The sequence below is a fragment of the Oryctolagus cuniculus genome, chromosome 19 (genome assembly GCF_051225735.1).
Source record: "Oryctolagus cuniculus isolate XC-2025 breed Fujian yellow rabbit chromosome 19, ASM5122573v1, whole genome shotgun sequence".
Classification (NCBI taxonomy): Eukaryota; Metazoa; Chordata; class Mammalia; order Lagomorpha; family Leporidae; genus Oryctolagus; species Oryctolagus cuniculus.
Window position 1 is genome coordinate 1474877 of NC_142885.1, and position 14289 is coordinate 1489165.

A 14289-nucleotide genomic window follows, 5' to 3' on the forward strand; every position below is an offset into this window, starting at 1 on the left:
TTGAGGTCTCCAGTGTTTCCATATGAATTTCAGCATCACTTTTTATCCTTGGTATTTGAAATTGCATTGAAATTGTAAATTACCTTTGGAAGAATGGACATTTTGATGTTGATGCTTCTAATCCATGAACATGGCAGATTTTTCCATTTTTTTGGTATCTTCTGTTTCTTTAATGATTTATAATTCTCATCATAGAGATCCTTGACATCCTTGGTTAAATTTATTCCAAGGTATGATTTTTTTTGGAGCTATTATGAATGGAATTGATTTTTTTTTATGCTGTCATTTTTAATTTTAATAAAATAGATAATTTCATATTACATAGAGAGCAAGTCGATTCACACATCGTTGACAAAATTTTAGAAATATATTCTATAAAAAGTTTAGTATTTGGGAATTAATTCATTATAACATGATTTCTACAGGTACAGTGTTCCCATCCTCACCCCCATTCTTATTAATTTTGAAATTTAAAAAATACAGAAAAGTACAAAAAATAAGACAAGATATCCATATACCACACTCCAGAAGTAGCCACTATTTTCATACTTACTTGCAAATCTTTAGGAGATGCTTCTATAAAAAGCCAAAGTCCCCTTTAACCACCCACCTCCCACATTCATGCCCTACCCTCTCCACTCTTCACAGACGACCAATGTCAGGTCTGTATCCTTCCAATTAATTTCAAAAACATTTACATACATATGTGTGTGCACGTGTGTGTATGTGTGTATATATACATATATATCTATTACCAATGTTAAGTACTGTTTTGTTAAGAGTTTTAATTCAAATTTACAAACTCATTGTACTATATGCATCACTCTGCAACTTGATTTTCCCCTCAATTTCTGGAATATTCCTGTTAATGCATGTTAATCTCATTTGCTCCATTTTTACAAATATATGTACAGTATTCCATTCCAAGAATCTTCTTTTCTATTCCCAAAAAGCATTTAAGTTATTTCCAATTTTTGGCTGCGATAAATCAAGCCATAGTAAATATTCTGGCGCATATTTTCTTTGCATACATACAGGTAGAATTGCTAAGTGTTTTTGAATGTTATAAGCAATGTTTCCCTACTCTTAATGTCACAACTATTTTACCACATCTTTTGAGATATTCCTGTTTTCAATCCTTGTAGATTTTACTTTTGTGTATAGTTCTGTTATTTTTTCCTTTTGGAGAACAAGTTATCTCCAAACAGTTTCCAAAATCATCTCATTTCTTTACCCACTGATGCCATTTCTGTCATATCCCAAATTCTAACACATGCATAGGTCTCTCTGGAAGATTCCTTCTGTTCTGCTGAATCAATTCCACAAGTTTTATATTATTTGTAGGTGATCATATCTACTTTTGTCTCTTCCTTTCCAATTCTTACAACTTAATTTTCTTATGCTGGTGAAGATCTCCAGATCTATGCTGATAATAGTAATAGGCATCTGTTTTCTGCTCCCAATTTTAGTGGAAATGTGTCTAAAATTTCAGCATTACCTTTGCTGTTTGCTGTAGTTTTTTTGTTGTTGGATACAGGCTTTTTATCATACAACTGTCCTTTTCTTCAGCATGAACTTGCTGGTGTCCCCTAAGTTTTCAGTATTTGTTAAAGTTTATTTCATTTGTATTTCAAATTCCTGGTGAATTTTCAAAATATTTACAGGGTTTTTAATGAGTATGAATTTTCTGGTGTCGAATGTGGTGTGACTTCTGGCTGAAAGCCTTCCCACACTCACTACACTGATAAGGCTTCTTACCTGTGTGGATTCTCAAATGCAGAGCAAGGGTTGAGAACTGAGAGAAAGCTTTCCCACATTCATTGCAGCCATAGGGTTTCTCACCGGTGTGGCTTCTCACATGTACAGTAAGAGATGAACTCTGAGAGAAGGCTTTTCCACAAACATTGCATTCATAAGGCTTATCACCTGAATGAATTCTCACATGCACAATCAGTGACGTTCGTTGAGAGAAGGCTTTTCCACATTCATTACATTCATAGGGTTTTTCTCCAGTGTGAATGTTCTGATGTTTTATGAGGTACTTCTTCTGGCCAAAAGCTGTTCCACATTCATTACATTTAAAGGGTTTCTCTCCAATATGAATTTTCTCATGCTCAGTAAGGTTTGATTTGCCACTAAAGGTTTTCCCACACTCCTTACATACAAAGGGCTTTTCTCCCGTGTGAGTTCTCTGGTGTCTGATGAGGTTGGACTTCTGAATAAAAGCTTTCCCACAATCTTTACACTCAAAAGGTTTCTCTCCAGTGTGAATTTTCTGATGGGTAAGCAGGTTTTCCTTCTGGCTAAAGGATTTCCCACAATCATTACATTCAAAAAGCTTCTCTCCAGTATGGGTGTTTTGATGTTTAATGACATACTGCTTTTGGCTAAAGGCTTTCCCACATTCATTACACTCAAAAGGCTTCTCTCTAGTATGAAAATGTTCATGCTCAGTGAGATTTGATTTGTGGCTGAAGCCTTTCCCACATACCTTACAGGAAAAGGGGTTTTCCCCACTATAAATTCTCTGCTGACTGCTGCGTGACATCTGAATAGAAGCTTTCCCACATTCACAAGGTTTCTCTCCAGTAATAATTTTTTGATGAACGAAGATCTACTTTCAGCTGAAGATATTTCCACATTTCTTATAAATATAAGTCTCCTCCATGGATATGACCTGGACACACGTGCTTTCCACTTCTTTCTTTCATGTACAATCTGGTCACGTTACAACCTCTACTGAGGTAGTATGACACAGTACTACAACATTAATGCTGGTGCCAAAGTACCATCGTAGAACTCAGGCTGAGCCCTGGGGCCTCCAAGCCCACTGACCAGGATTGCACAAGGAAGCGGCCCTCCTACTTTCGCGCCACGTGGACCCGAGGGCCGTACTGACCCCTGGAATTGATCTTAAAAGTTCTTTCTCAGCCGTGGCTTTGTGTATTCAAAGGCTGTTGATTTTTCTGAATTGACCTTATATCCTGCTACTTTACCTAACTTTTCTATGAGGTCCAATAGTCTTTTAGTGGAGTCTTTTGGATTCTCTATATAGAATCATGTCATGTGCAAATAGGAATAATTTGACTTCCTCCTTCCCATTTTGTATCCCTTTGACTTACTTTTCTTGTTTAATGGCTCTGGCTAAAACTTTCAGGAATGTTTTAAATAGAAATGTTGAGAGTGGGCATCCTTGTCTGGTTCCATATCTCAGTGGGAATGGTTCCAACTTTTCCTCATTCAATAGGATGCTGGCTGTGGGTTTGTCATAAAATGCCTTGATTGTATTGAGGAATGTTGATTCTTTACCCAATTTTCTTAGAGTATTCATCATGAAAGGGTGTTGTATTTTATCCAATGGCTTCTCTGCAGCCATTGGATCACATGGTTTTTGTTCTTCAGGTTGGTAATGCGATGTTTGACATTGTTTGCTTTGTGAATGTTGACCTATTCCTGCATACCAGGAATAAATCCCACTTGGTCCAGCTGAATGGTCTTTCTGATGTGTTGTTGGATTCAATTGGCTAACATTTTTTTGAGGATTTTTGTGTCTATGTTCATCAGGGAAATTGGTCTGTAGTTCTCTTTTTCTGTTGCATCTTTTTCAGGTTTGTGAATTAAGGTGATGCTGGCTTCATAGAATGAATTCGGGCGGATTCCTCCCCCCCTTTCAATTGTTTCTGAATAGCTTGAGAAGGATTGGACCTTCTTCAAATTCCTGTTAGAATTCAGTAAAGCCATCCAGTCGTGGGCTATTCTTTGCTGGAAGGGTCTTTATTACTGATTCAGTTTCTGTCTTGGTAATGATTTCTTAATGTTGTTTTACTGTGTGGCACTTTATGTGTCTCTACTTTTGTTTTTTTCTGCTAGTTTTTGATGGATTTAGGTTCTTCTTTTTTGCTTGTTCTTAAATATGTTCAAAGAATTGATTGATTTCAGATATTTGTTTTTTATTGTAGTTGCTTGTAGGTATAAATTTTCTTCTAGGCCCTGATTTTACTTCATCCATTAGGTGATTGTATTTTGTTTTCATTGCAATTAAAATGCTAAGTGTTTTTCAATATCTTTTTGACATCTTTATTAACCTACTGTGTGTATGTGTGTATGTGCACTTCCATACCTGTGGCAAGCAAGATGTATTTAAGTCAGGATGCTCTTTCCACAGAGATCAGGAGGGGCCTCCAAGAGAGAAGAAAATTCTGGAAATGACAGACGGGGTCCTTTAGTACAATTGAGTTGAGGTACAGGATTTCAGGTAACAGATGGTAAGGGCCCAACTCAAGCCTGGAAATGCAGTCCCCTATAGACTGCTCATGATAAAATACAAAAGCCGTCAGAAGTATGCAATAGTAAATTTATATTCTCATGATAAAACCAGAGACCCCGGGGGCCGGTGCCATGGCTCACTTGGTTAATTCCCGCCTGCAGCACTGGCATCCATATGGGAGCCAGGTTCTAGTCCTGGTTGCTCCTCTTCCAGTCCAGCTCTCTGCTGTGCCCCAGGAAGGCAGTGGAGGATGGCCCAAGTGCTTGGGCCCCTGCACCCGCATGGGAGACCAGGAGAAGCACCTGGCTCCTAGCTTCAGTGTAGCTCCAGCCGTGGCGGCCATTTGAGGGGTGAACCAATAGAAGGAAAACCTTTATCTCTGTCTCTCTCACTGTCAAAAAAAAAAAAAACACGCACACAAAATACTAGAGACCCAGAATCATGGAATTGGCACTTTTGTCTTGCTAATGGTCTTTTTCTTTTTGTTAACTTTTATTTAGTAAATATAAATTTCCAAAGTACAGTTTATGGATTACAATAGCTTTTCCCCCACCATAACTTCCCTGCCTCCCACAACCTTCCCATCTCCCACTCCCTCTCCCATTCCATTCACATCAAGATTCATTTTTAATTATATACAGAAGATCAATTTAGTATATATTAAGTAAAGATTTCATCAGTTTTGCTAACGGTCTTGTCCATGCTTAAAGGGACATCCTCTTTCCCCATTTCAGTGGGGAACTGACCTAACTGTTCTTTCAAATACCTCCTCACATTACCACCCCCTCCCCACCCAGAAGAATGGACCCTAACTGCAGTTAGGGATATGGGGACTGCTACCATACTGATGGCTTCATGCTAAATGGGGCACCCTTCAGGGACAGCAGTAGGGCATCCTTCTGAGTGCTGATCTAAGGTCTCCACTAGAAGGCAGTTTGCCTCAGGGTGTCATCTGGAATACTTCCTAGTGTTTGACTCTGGTTGTTTAGTCCTGGATAAAACAAAGCAGGTAAGGGAATTACTATCTCTCCCCTACTTCATGCTGACATTTTCAATTGGGAGAGTTCACATTTGTGAATTCCAGGAATCTATCTAGAAGCATCAAGGTCAAAGACTAGGTGTCAGAGCTGAAGACATGCTCTGATGTGGGATGGGGGTGTGCTCATTGGCATATTATGGAGATGGGCAGATATGGTTCCCCATTTTTTTTAATAATTGAGTATAAAATATCTCAATTTGGATGTCTTTGAGGTTTATTCTGTCATGGATTTGTTGTGCGTCTTCGAGGTGTAGGCTCAAGCTTTTCCTCCACCTGTAACTTTTCAGATAGTGTTTATGTCATTATTGTTTCTGCTTCTTAAAGTCTCCTTTTCTTATGCAGCTTATCTTGTACAAGTCATGGTATATTTGATACAGTTTCACTGCTTTTAAACTCTGTTCATTATTTTTCCTCTGTGTTCCTTGCACTGGGACATCTCAATTATCTGGCATTCAGGCTCACTATTCTTCACACTCAAATCCACTTTTAAGATTTGTTGTGATTTTTTTTTCATTTCAGTTCTGCTTTGCAGCTCTAGAATTTGTTTGCTTCCTGTTTAAAATTTGTTTCCTCGAAGACATTCTCATTTTGGTCATGTGTGGTTTTCCCAATTCACTCTAGATCTTTATGATTTAATTTGATTTTTTTGTGTGCAAAATAAAATTGACTTGTTTTTGTCCTTTTTGGAATGTCTGTCTTATGTTTTCTGTGTCTACTGAAGTGTTCAGAGTTTCTGTTCCTAAAATTGCTTAAGTCAAAGGAAACTGAGGAAAAGAAAATCCTTTTCCAGTCCTGCAGATTGACTCCATGTTGCTCCACTCCTTCAGTGCTTTTCAGCAACTTGTCCTCTGTGCCACACTCAACACCTCCTGTGTGCATCCTGCACATCAGCCAGAGCTGAAATCTTGGGACACTTCTCCCATCTCCTGTGCATGCAGCCCACCTCGTGCATGTGATAGTGTCCATGATTACAAGGCATACACAAGAAGTTTAAATGTCCTGCTATCCCAAGTAGCTCCTGACCCGTCCCCTCACTTACCCCTCTTCAGAGAATCTGTGGCTCATCCCATCTGATCTCTGGTCCCTCGGCCTTCTGGGGCCAATGCTGTGCCTTTATGGACTTTCTGCAAATGTCGCCTGAGAAGCTATCACATCCTTGGAAAGGCTTCAAGCTGGGCACACCAGAGGCAAGCAGCCTCCGTGCCACACCTCAGAGACCTTCTCACAGTCCAGTGGAGAAGCGTGGTCTTTGAGACTAATGTCGGCATTGCCCCTTCTGGTCTGAGTAGCTTGTGTCAGGAGTTTGTATTGCTACTGTTAGCACTGCCGCTCACCTGAGAATGGAACATGGGGCAGGGATTTAAACTGCAGCAGCGCTTCCTTAAAGCTGCAGCTTTCTGTATGAACCCCTCCCCTGACTGCTGTAAGGTGGTAAATCCATCCCAGGTTCTGGAAACTTGATTCCTGTGGATTTTCTAGGTTTTGTTGCTGTGGGGGCACAATGGAGCACTAGATCTCCCTGCTTGGGAATTTTTAGTGATGTTACCATGAATGTACTTTTGATTACGAAAATGGGTCTAACGCGTGTGGCTGAGGTCATTCAGATGAGTGCAATCTGATGTCTGTTTTCACCCAAAGACTCCTTAATCCCTAGAAATGCATCATTAGTAAAAGAAAACCCACCAGCCTATACATACCCTGATATTAATAATTTGCTCTTTTATTTGTAAAAATGGCTCAGAGCAAAGATATATTATAGGTAGACCTCCAAGTAGCAATCAGTCAACACATTGTTTTTGGCAGGCAGGATATGAAATGTTTCACAAACATTTTGTAAAAATTCCAGTAAGGGAAGACCCAGGAAATTGGACAGGTAGAACGGAAGGGGAAGTATTGTATGCTAGATGCACACACTCATTAGATTCTAAAAAGGAGCTCAGTTGCTATATAAGAGGCCTGGAATGGGAAGAGAGAATGATAACATTCTTGGCTCCATATATGGTGGTAAAAGCAACTCCCTTCACATATGTACCAGTAAAGATGTCTGATTTGACTATACCAATAAAAGCCATGCGCAAAAAGAGACTTTGGAGTAACAGCAGCTATTGTCACTATAGCAGTGTCAGCAGCCACAGTAGCTGGCGCTGTGACTGGAGCACTGGCTCTAAGCACTACCCAACTACAGGGAGATGCTTTGGAGTCCCTCCTGAAGGTAATTCAGGAGCAGCAGGCTCAGCTAGGTGACCAGTCAGCACTGCTTAAGACACATGCTATGGGGCTCCAGATGCTCGAAACACGCATGGTACAAATAGAACAGATAATTACTATACTAGCTTTGGAAAGAGAACTCAAGTGTGAAGTGATTGGAAGAGTTTGCATTACCACCATTCCGTGGAACAATCTATCCATTCCTAATGCAACGCAACTACCTGATATGTTCAAACACAACCATTCTACCTGGCTAGAGTGGGTAAATGCAACAGCTCATCTTGAGGCTAACATTACTGAGAGCGCTCTACAGATAATACAGCTTCAACATATAGCGGCATTTAAGATAGGTCAAGTCAGAACAGTGGAACAGACAATAAATACTCTGACTGACACAGTTTCCTCTTGGCTCCCATCCTGGAAATGATTTAAAATAGAAGCAATATTCTGTATGGTTCTTGTATGCTTGCCTACCTTACAGCACCTCTTCTCAATTGGACAGAATTTCGTGAAGGGATACCTAGCCCTCCAAAAGGAACCCAGCCCGCCAGAAATAGAAGAAGAAAAGGAAGATCCCGAATCTGGAAATCAATCCGGAATATGCTCAAGAATGTTCATCCCCTTGGCCCAGCGGCTCAATGGGCTTTGCAGGGCTACGAGAGCATTTAAAGAAAAGAAAAGGGAGGACTGTTAGGGAACCATTCATGGAGAAAGTAATTGTAGCACTGTTTGAAACAAAGTAACTGTAGCACCCTTTGAAAGAAAATAACTGTGCAGCCGCAGTTGCAGTCACGCCCAGCTTGAAGGAAAAGTAGAGTAGTAGCCACCCTAGCTGGTAAGATTTGAAAATGGACGGCCTAGAGGGCCTAACCACAAACTGTCATTGCCATGATGATGGGACCCTGGGAGGTGGGAATGTGGGCGGGGCTAGCCTGTAGAAACTGTGTATAAGGGGACCCTCAGACGCTGTAAACCAGAGGTTGCTCAGCCTCTCTCCCTGGTCCCTAGTGCCTAGTGCCTGCGGGGAGAAGCTCCTGGTCCATAGTGCCTAGTGCTCGCAGGAGTAGGCTTGAGCAATCTCTCCTCCTAGTCGCCTAGAGTATCAATAAAGTGTGTTTAGCTTGACCTTCCTCAGTCTCCTCAACTCTTCCTGCTGGGTAACTCAGCCAGTTCCCAAAGGGGGAAATCCTGACATAAAGGAAGCTCCTGGTTCCTGGCTTCAGATCAGCACAGCTCTGGCCATTGTGGCCATCTGGGGGTGAGACAGCAGATGAAGACCTCTCTGTTATTACCTATTTCAAATAAATAAAATAAATCATAAAAAAGAATCACTATGGTACATTGTGCACCTCCCTGTGTGCCACTCACCAGACAGCTGGCTGGGGAGTTTTGGATTCCACCCAAAGACTCTTCTTCTAGGTGTAACAATAGATTATTCCTAGAAACCAAAGAAACAATCTTCCTTCCCCAGAGAAGCTACTGTATCATTTGCAACTAGATTTGGTTAGACAGGTCCCAGGGGAGCATGAACAATTTAGCTCCTCCATTCCAAGAGTATCTCAATGAAGCTGTGACCATGGATCTAATCTGGGATGAGAACACACTAGTACATCACCACTAGCAGTTCAGCCATCAGACAGAGAGCTTGGACAAACTATTTCAGCACTGTGCAGGGCATTTTGCAAGGAGGGAATCTAATGCCTGGCCAGACTCACAGGCTCAGGCAAGGCGGAAACGTGTTGAGATCTTCGGGTCATCATAGCTCAGGGGTCTACCCAGGTGTGGCTGATGGACAGTCAACATGGAGGAATCAGCTCATCTAAGGAAAAACCAGGGTGTCTTACTGCTCCTACCGATCCCGGAAACAGGTGAGTTAATTTTATTCTGACCACAATTGGCCTCATTGCGGATTACACAGGCACACATTTCAACTGTGCTCCTGTTCTGCGAGACAAAGTATCTCCCTGTGCTCTACTTTGATTTGTTCTTTGTCTTCTTAGGCGAGTTTGCTTTATCTACCCACCAAGCTTGTGCATTCAGGGTACACTGCCATTTCTTTCATCTTTACAAAACCACACTGCCTGACACCTTAGCATAATTCAGATCCTCAAGATTTCTGTGGAAATTAACCAGAAATGCCAATGTAAGTAGAAACAACAGAATGCAGAAATCTCCATGTATGCATCTGTTGAATCTATTTAACCATCCATTCATCCCTCTGTGTATCTGGCATTTGCCTGTATTGGCAAAGAAAGATGCATTATACAGCTACTGACACTCCTGAGTCATTTGGGGAGGATCCCAGGGACCAACATGTCCATGTCCCCATCTGGAGACCCAGGAGAGCCATTCATTCAATTCTAGGACACTATCAGAGTATTAGTCAGTTATCTAAGGCACTAAGGTAGGAGGGTCCGCTCCTGCTCACGGACTGAGTAGCCCTTTTGCTCCACTCAAACCTCACCAGGAAGGGCGATTTCCCTGACAAAGTCTACAGATGTTAAACCTAGCCAGAAGTACCCACACAGAAACATCAAATTTATGCCTGGCCAAATGTGTGGGCACTTGGTGGCCCCGTTCAGTCATTACATAAAATCACCTTTCATACTAGGATCAAACATGAAATGAAACACCAGGAGTAAGGCAGGCCTTTGCATTCACAGCCATAACAGTTGATATGCATAGGCAGACAGGAGGAGGAAGGGCTGGAGGGGAGAAGGGGTGAAAAAGACAGGCAAGGGGAGGGCCTCACTGGAGGACAGGAAGATGGAGAGTTTGGAAACACCAGGAATCAGAAGACAAGACAGGGCTGGCGCTGTGCTGCAGCGGCTTAATGCCCTGGCCTGAAGGGCCAGCATCCCTATTGGCACTGGTTCAAGACCCGGCTGCTCCACTTCTGATCCAGCTCTCTGCTATGGCCTGGGAAAGCAGAGGAAGATGGCCCAAGTCCTGGAGGAAGCTCCTGGCTTCAGGATCGACACAGCTCCAGCCGTTGCGGCCAATTGTGGATGGAAGACCTGTGTGTGTGTGTGTGTGTGTGTGTTTGTAAAACTCTGACTTTCAAATAAATAAATCTTCAAAAAAAAGCACAACAATGTCATAAGGATGAACAGCACTGTGGCATAGCAGGTAAAGCTGCCACCTGCAGTGCCAGCATCCCATATGGGTGCCAGTTCAAGACCCAGCTGCTCCACTTCCGATCCATCTCTCTGCTAAGGCCTGGGAAAGCAGTAGAAGCTGGCCCAAGTCCTTGGGCCCCTGTATCTGCATGGGAGACTCAGAAGAAGCTCCCAACTCCTGGCTTCAGATCAGCACAGTTCTGGCCATTATGGCTAACTGGGGAGTGAACCAGCGGATGGAAGACTGACATCTCCCTCTCTGTCTCTGCCTCTCTGTCTGTCTCTGCCTCTCTCTCTGCCTCTCTCTCTCTGCCTCTCTCTGCCTCTCCTTCTCTGTGTAACTCTTTCAAATACATAAAAAAGGCATCAGCAGAAAGAGTAAAACTTCAGACTAAGCACAGCCCCCTGAAGCGGAGCCCTGAGCTCTAGCTCAGTCCCTCACCCTCACCCCATTGTGACCAGCACTGCAACCAGGGCCAAGTTTCCTGAACTCAGGAAGCAGCTCTGCTAGCTGCTAGATGTGCAGCCTTCTCCAAACAACCCTCTCATGTGGGCAAAATGTATGCTTTCATGGCAAGGAAACTGCGGTCCCTGCCTTCTCTCATCCCTGGGGGTCTTTGAAGCTCAGGACAGCCCAGGAAACCACAGGCACATAATGAAGGCATAATGAAGACCACGCATGTTTGCCTCTCGGGGAACACACACACACACCACGGGCAGCCCTCCATTGGCTGACAGATGATTCCTAAAGCTTGGTCTGCATGAGAAACAGCCTCACTCATTCACTCAAGCGATGGACTCGACTCAGTGAGTGCAAGAAGAGCGAGACCCAACTTCCAATCTTGCAACGCTTTGTGCCAGCACACTGGGAGCAGGTTCCAGAAAGCTATTTATTTCCTAGCAAGCAGATCCCTCCCCCAGTTCCTCATTGGCTGAGTAACAACAGCGTGACAATCTTCCTGGCATTTGCTTCAGCTGTTTGGCCACAACCTTCCTGGGTCCCTAAAAACTCAGGTGCACGGAATCTACCATTCTTACTTTGAAAATGCACCAAGTGTTTACTTCTCACAGGGAGGAATAGTGAAGAGGAGTTCTTGGGCAAGGCACCTTTGTGCAGAGCAGTATGTGTGAGGGGTGAACAAGGGCTTGTCTAGGAGAAGATATACTATATTGGCTAACACAAATCTGCACTCATGTAGAAAACTCACACTTTCATCTGAGGGAAATCACTAACCTCTCCCACTCCTGAATATGGCCCGGAAAGGGTCTATTGTAAACTGCCTGCATGTCTGTATCCTTTGGCAAATTACAAATTCCCAAACACATCCCCAACAGTCTTAGCCTAGTACTTCTCCCAGTGGTGGCACAGATTCCCAGAAGTAACTTGGGGGGTTTGCCTCCACATGCTTGAAACAATGGGATTCAGACTCATCTCTGTGCCTTGGTTGTCAGCTTCTAAGCAGATGTGTTTCCAGCTCCCATTCCATGACAAGCAAAGTCCCGTATCATCCACGCCCACCCACACTCCAACACTGGAGCCCACAAAGAACTGTGGGCTGCGTTTTGGGCCCTTGTGAGACTTGCTGTCTCCCACAGTGCACATCAGGAGGAAGCTGAAATCAGGACTGGACCAGATGGAAACCCAGGAAATCCTATGTGGGATGTAGACACCAGGAGGTGACTTATTGCTGCCCCAGGAATCCACCTTTTACTCCTATAACACTTAAGAGGGAATTACATAAAATTAATTATACACAGGCAAGTTTGTGCACACAAGGCATGACTATGTTTTCAATAACAAGAAAAGCAGTATTGGACCAAGGCACACAGGAGCAGAATTTGTGTATGCTATTGTAGGTGGCATGGACTCAGACTAAGGGGCTATATATTTAGGATGCTGTATGTGATCTCAGTATCAACATATTTTTGATAATCTTTTAGAGATTTATTTTTACTTATTTGAAAGGCAGAGTTACAGGGAGAGAGGGGGAGAGAGGCAGATCTTCTATCCACTGGTTCACTACCCAAATAGCCTCATGGCTGAAGCTGGCCCTGACCAAAGTCAAGAGCCAGGAACCAGGAGCTTCTTCCAGATCTCACATGGCTGCAGGGGCCCAAACACTTGTGCCATCCTCCACTAATTTCCCAGGTGCATTAGCAAGGAGCTGGACTGGAAGTGGAGCAGCCAGGACTTGAACTGGTGCCCATATGGGATGCTGGCATCACAGGCAGCAGCATTACCTGCTACATCACAAACACCAGCCCCTAGATAATTTCTGTGTACATGGGGGACAAGTTCAAGGGCATTTAACTAGCTGTGAGCCAAAGCTGCACCAAGGGTGCTCGAGGCTGGCCAGGACACCACACGGCCCCTCAGGGCTCAGGCTGTGAGTGCCTCCAGGCAGCAGCGGAGGTCAGGGCGCATCAGAACGAACTTTGAAAAACGGATTTGAGGGCCCAGTACCATGGTGTAGCAAGTTAAGCCTCTGCCTGCAGCACCGGCATCCCATATGGGCGCCAGTTCAAATCCCAGCTGCTGCACTTTTGATCCAGCTCCCTGCTGATGCACCTGGGAAAGCAGCAGAGGATGGCCTAAGAAATGGAAATGCAACAAACACAACAATGCACCTCAAGGACCGCAAAAAGCAAGAAAATCCCAGAGTTAGAAGACAGAAATAATATCAGAACTGAAACATGAAATAAAATTTTTTTTAAAAAATGAGTTGCAGGCGTGCACCTTCCAGATAGGTTAATGCCGGCGAGACCTTGGAGACACCAGACGCGTTTATCGGCTTTTCAGCTTCCACTTTATTTTTTAGCAGACTCGGGTTACATGTCGCGAACGCCCACTTTCTTCGCCTCCTCCAACCCTCTTTTATATCCCCCTCCCACCGTCCACCTGTTTATATATGATTCACGGAGAACATGTTACCAAATCAGCAAGAAACAAAACTTAGTAAATGTGGGAAACATGCAATAACAGGATGCTTAAAGTCAAAACAGGATCTTGCGGTTAGCAACGGGCAGGGTGGAAAAAGCCCAGCACTAAACTTCTTGTGCTTGTACATGTTGGGAGGGGCACAGCTGGCCAGGCTGTCCCGTTCCCCGACATCTCCCCCTTATTTCTTTGCAAAATGGAGTGGTACTGTGCCTGTCTTAGGTGACCAAGAGCATCTATTGGGCTTACCCGTCATTGGCACATGAACATGAGGTGTGGAGGGAGCGTTCATGCCCTGTTTAGGTTGCCTTGAAGACCTCTCAGAACTTAGTAGTAGTCTTTGACTACCGGTCCAGCAGATTCAGCCACACCTGAATCTGTCCATTTTGCATGGGGTACTGGTTATTGAATGTTAGCATGGCTTATTTAACCACCATTTGCATATTACGCTGATGCCTGAACAGCCCTTGCGAGATCCGAACAATAATTGATCCTGTTATAAGCACAACAAGAGCCAGCCCTATAATAGCAGCCCATTGTTTAATTGGATTCCAACTACCATTTAACATGCTACCCAAAAGATGGGACTGATTAGCGGCAAATGAGAAGTGGTTGTAGGGGTAGGCGGTAACACAAACTGCAGTAGATCGAATAACACAGGGTATGCCAGCCAGGCCTGATCTTGCAATAAATCCGTTCATTGAGTTAACAGCTGAAT

The 14289-nt window shown here is 43.5% G+C and overlaps 1 protein-coding gene across 1 annotated transcript; it reads right to left on the bottom strand.

Moving 5' to 3' along the window:
• Positions 1 to 267: 267 nt before the first annotated feature.
• On the bottom strand, positions 268 to 2900 carry LOC138846949 (uncharacterized). Its single transcript, XM_070064248.2, has one exon. The coding sequence runs from the start codon at positions 2546 to 2548 to the stop codon at positions 1670 to 1672; it is 879 nt and encodes a 292-aa protein (XP_069920349.1). The 5' UTR covers positions 2549 to 2900; the 3' UTR covers positions 268 to 1669.
• Between the last annotated feature and the right edge of the window lie 11389 nt (positions 2901 to 14289).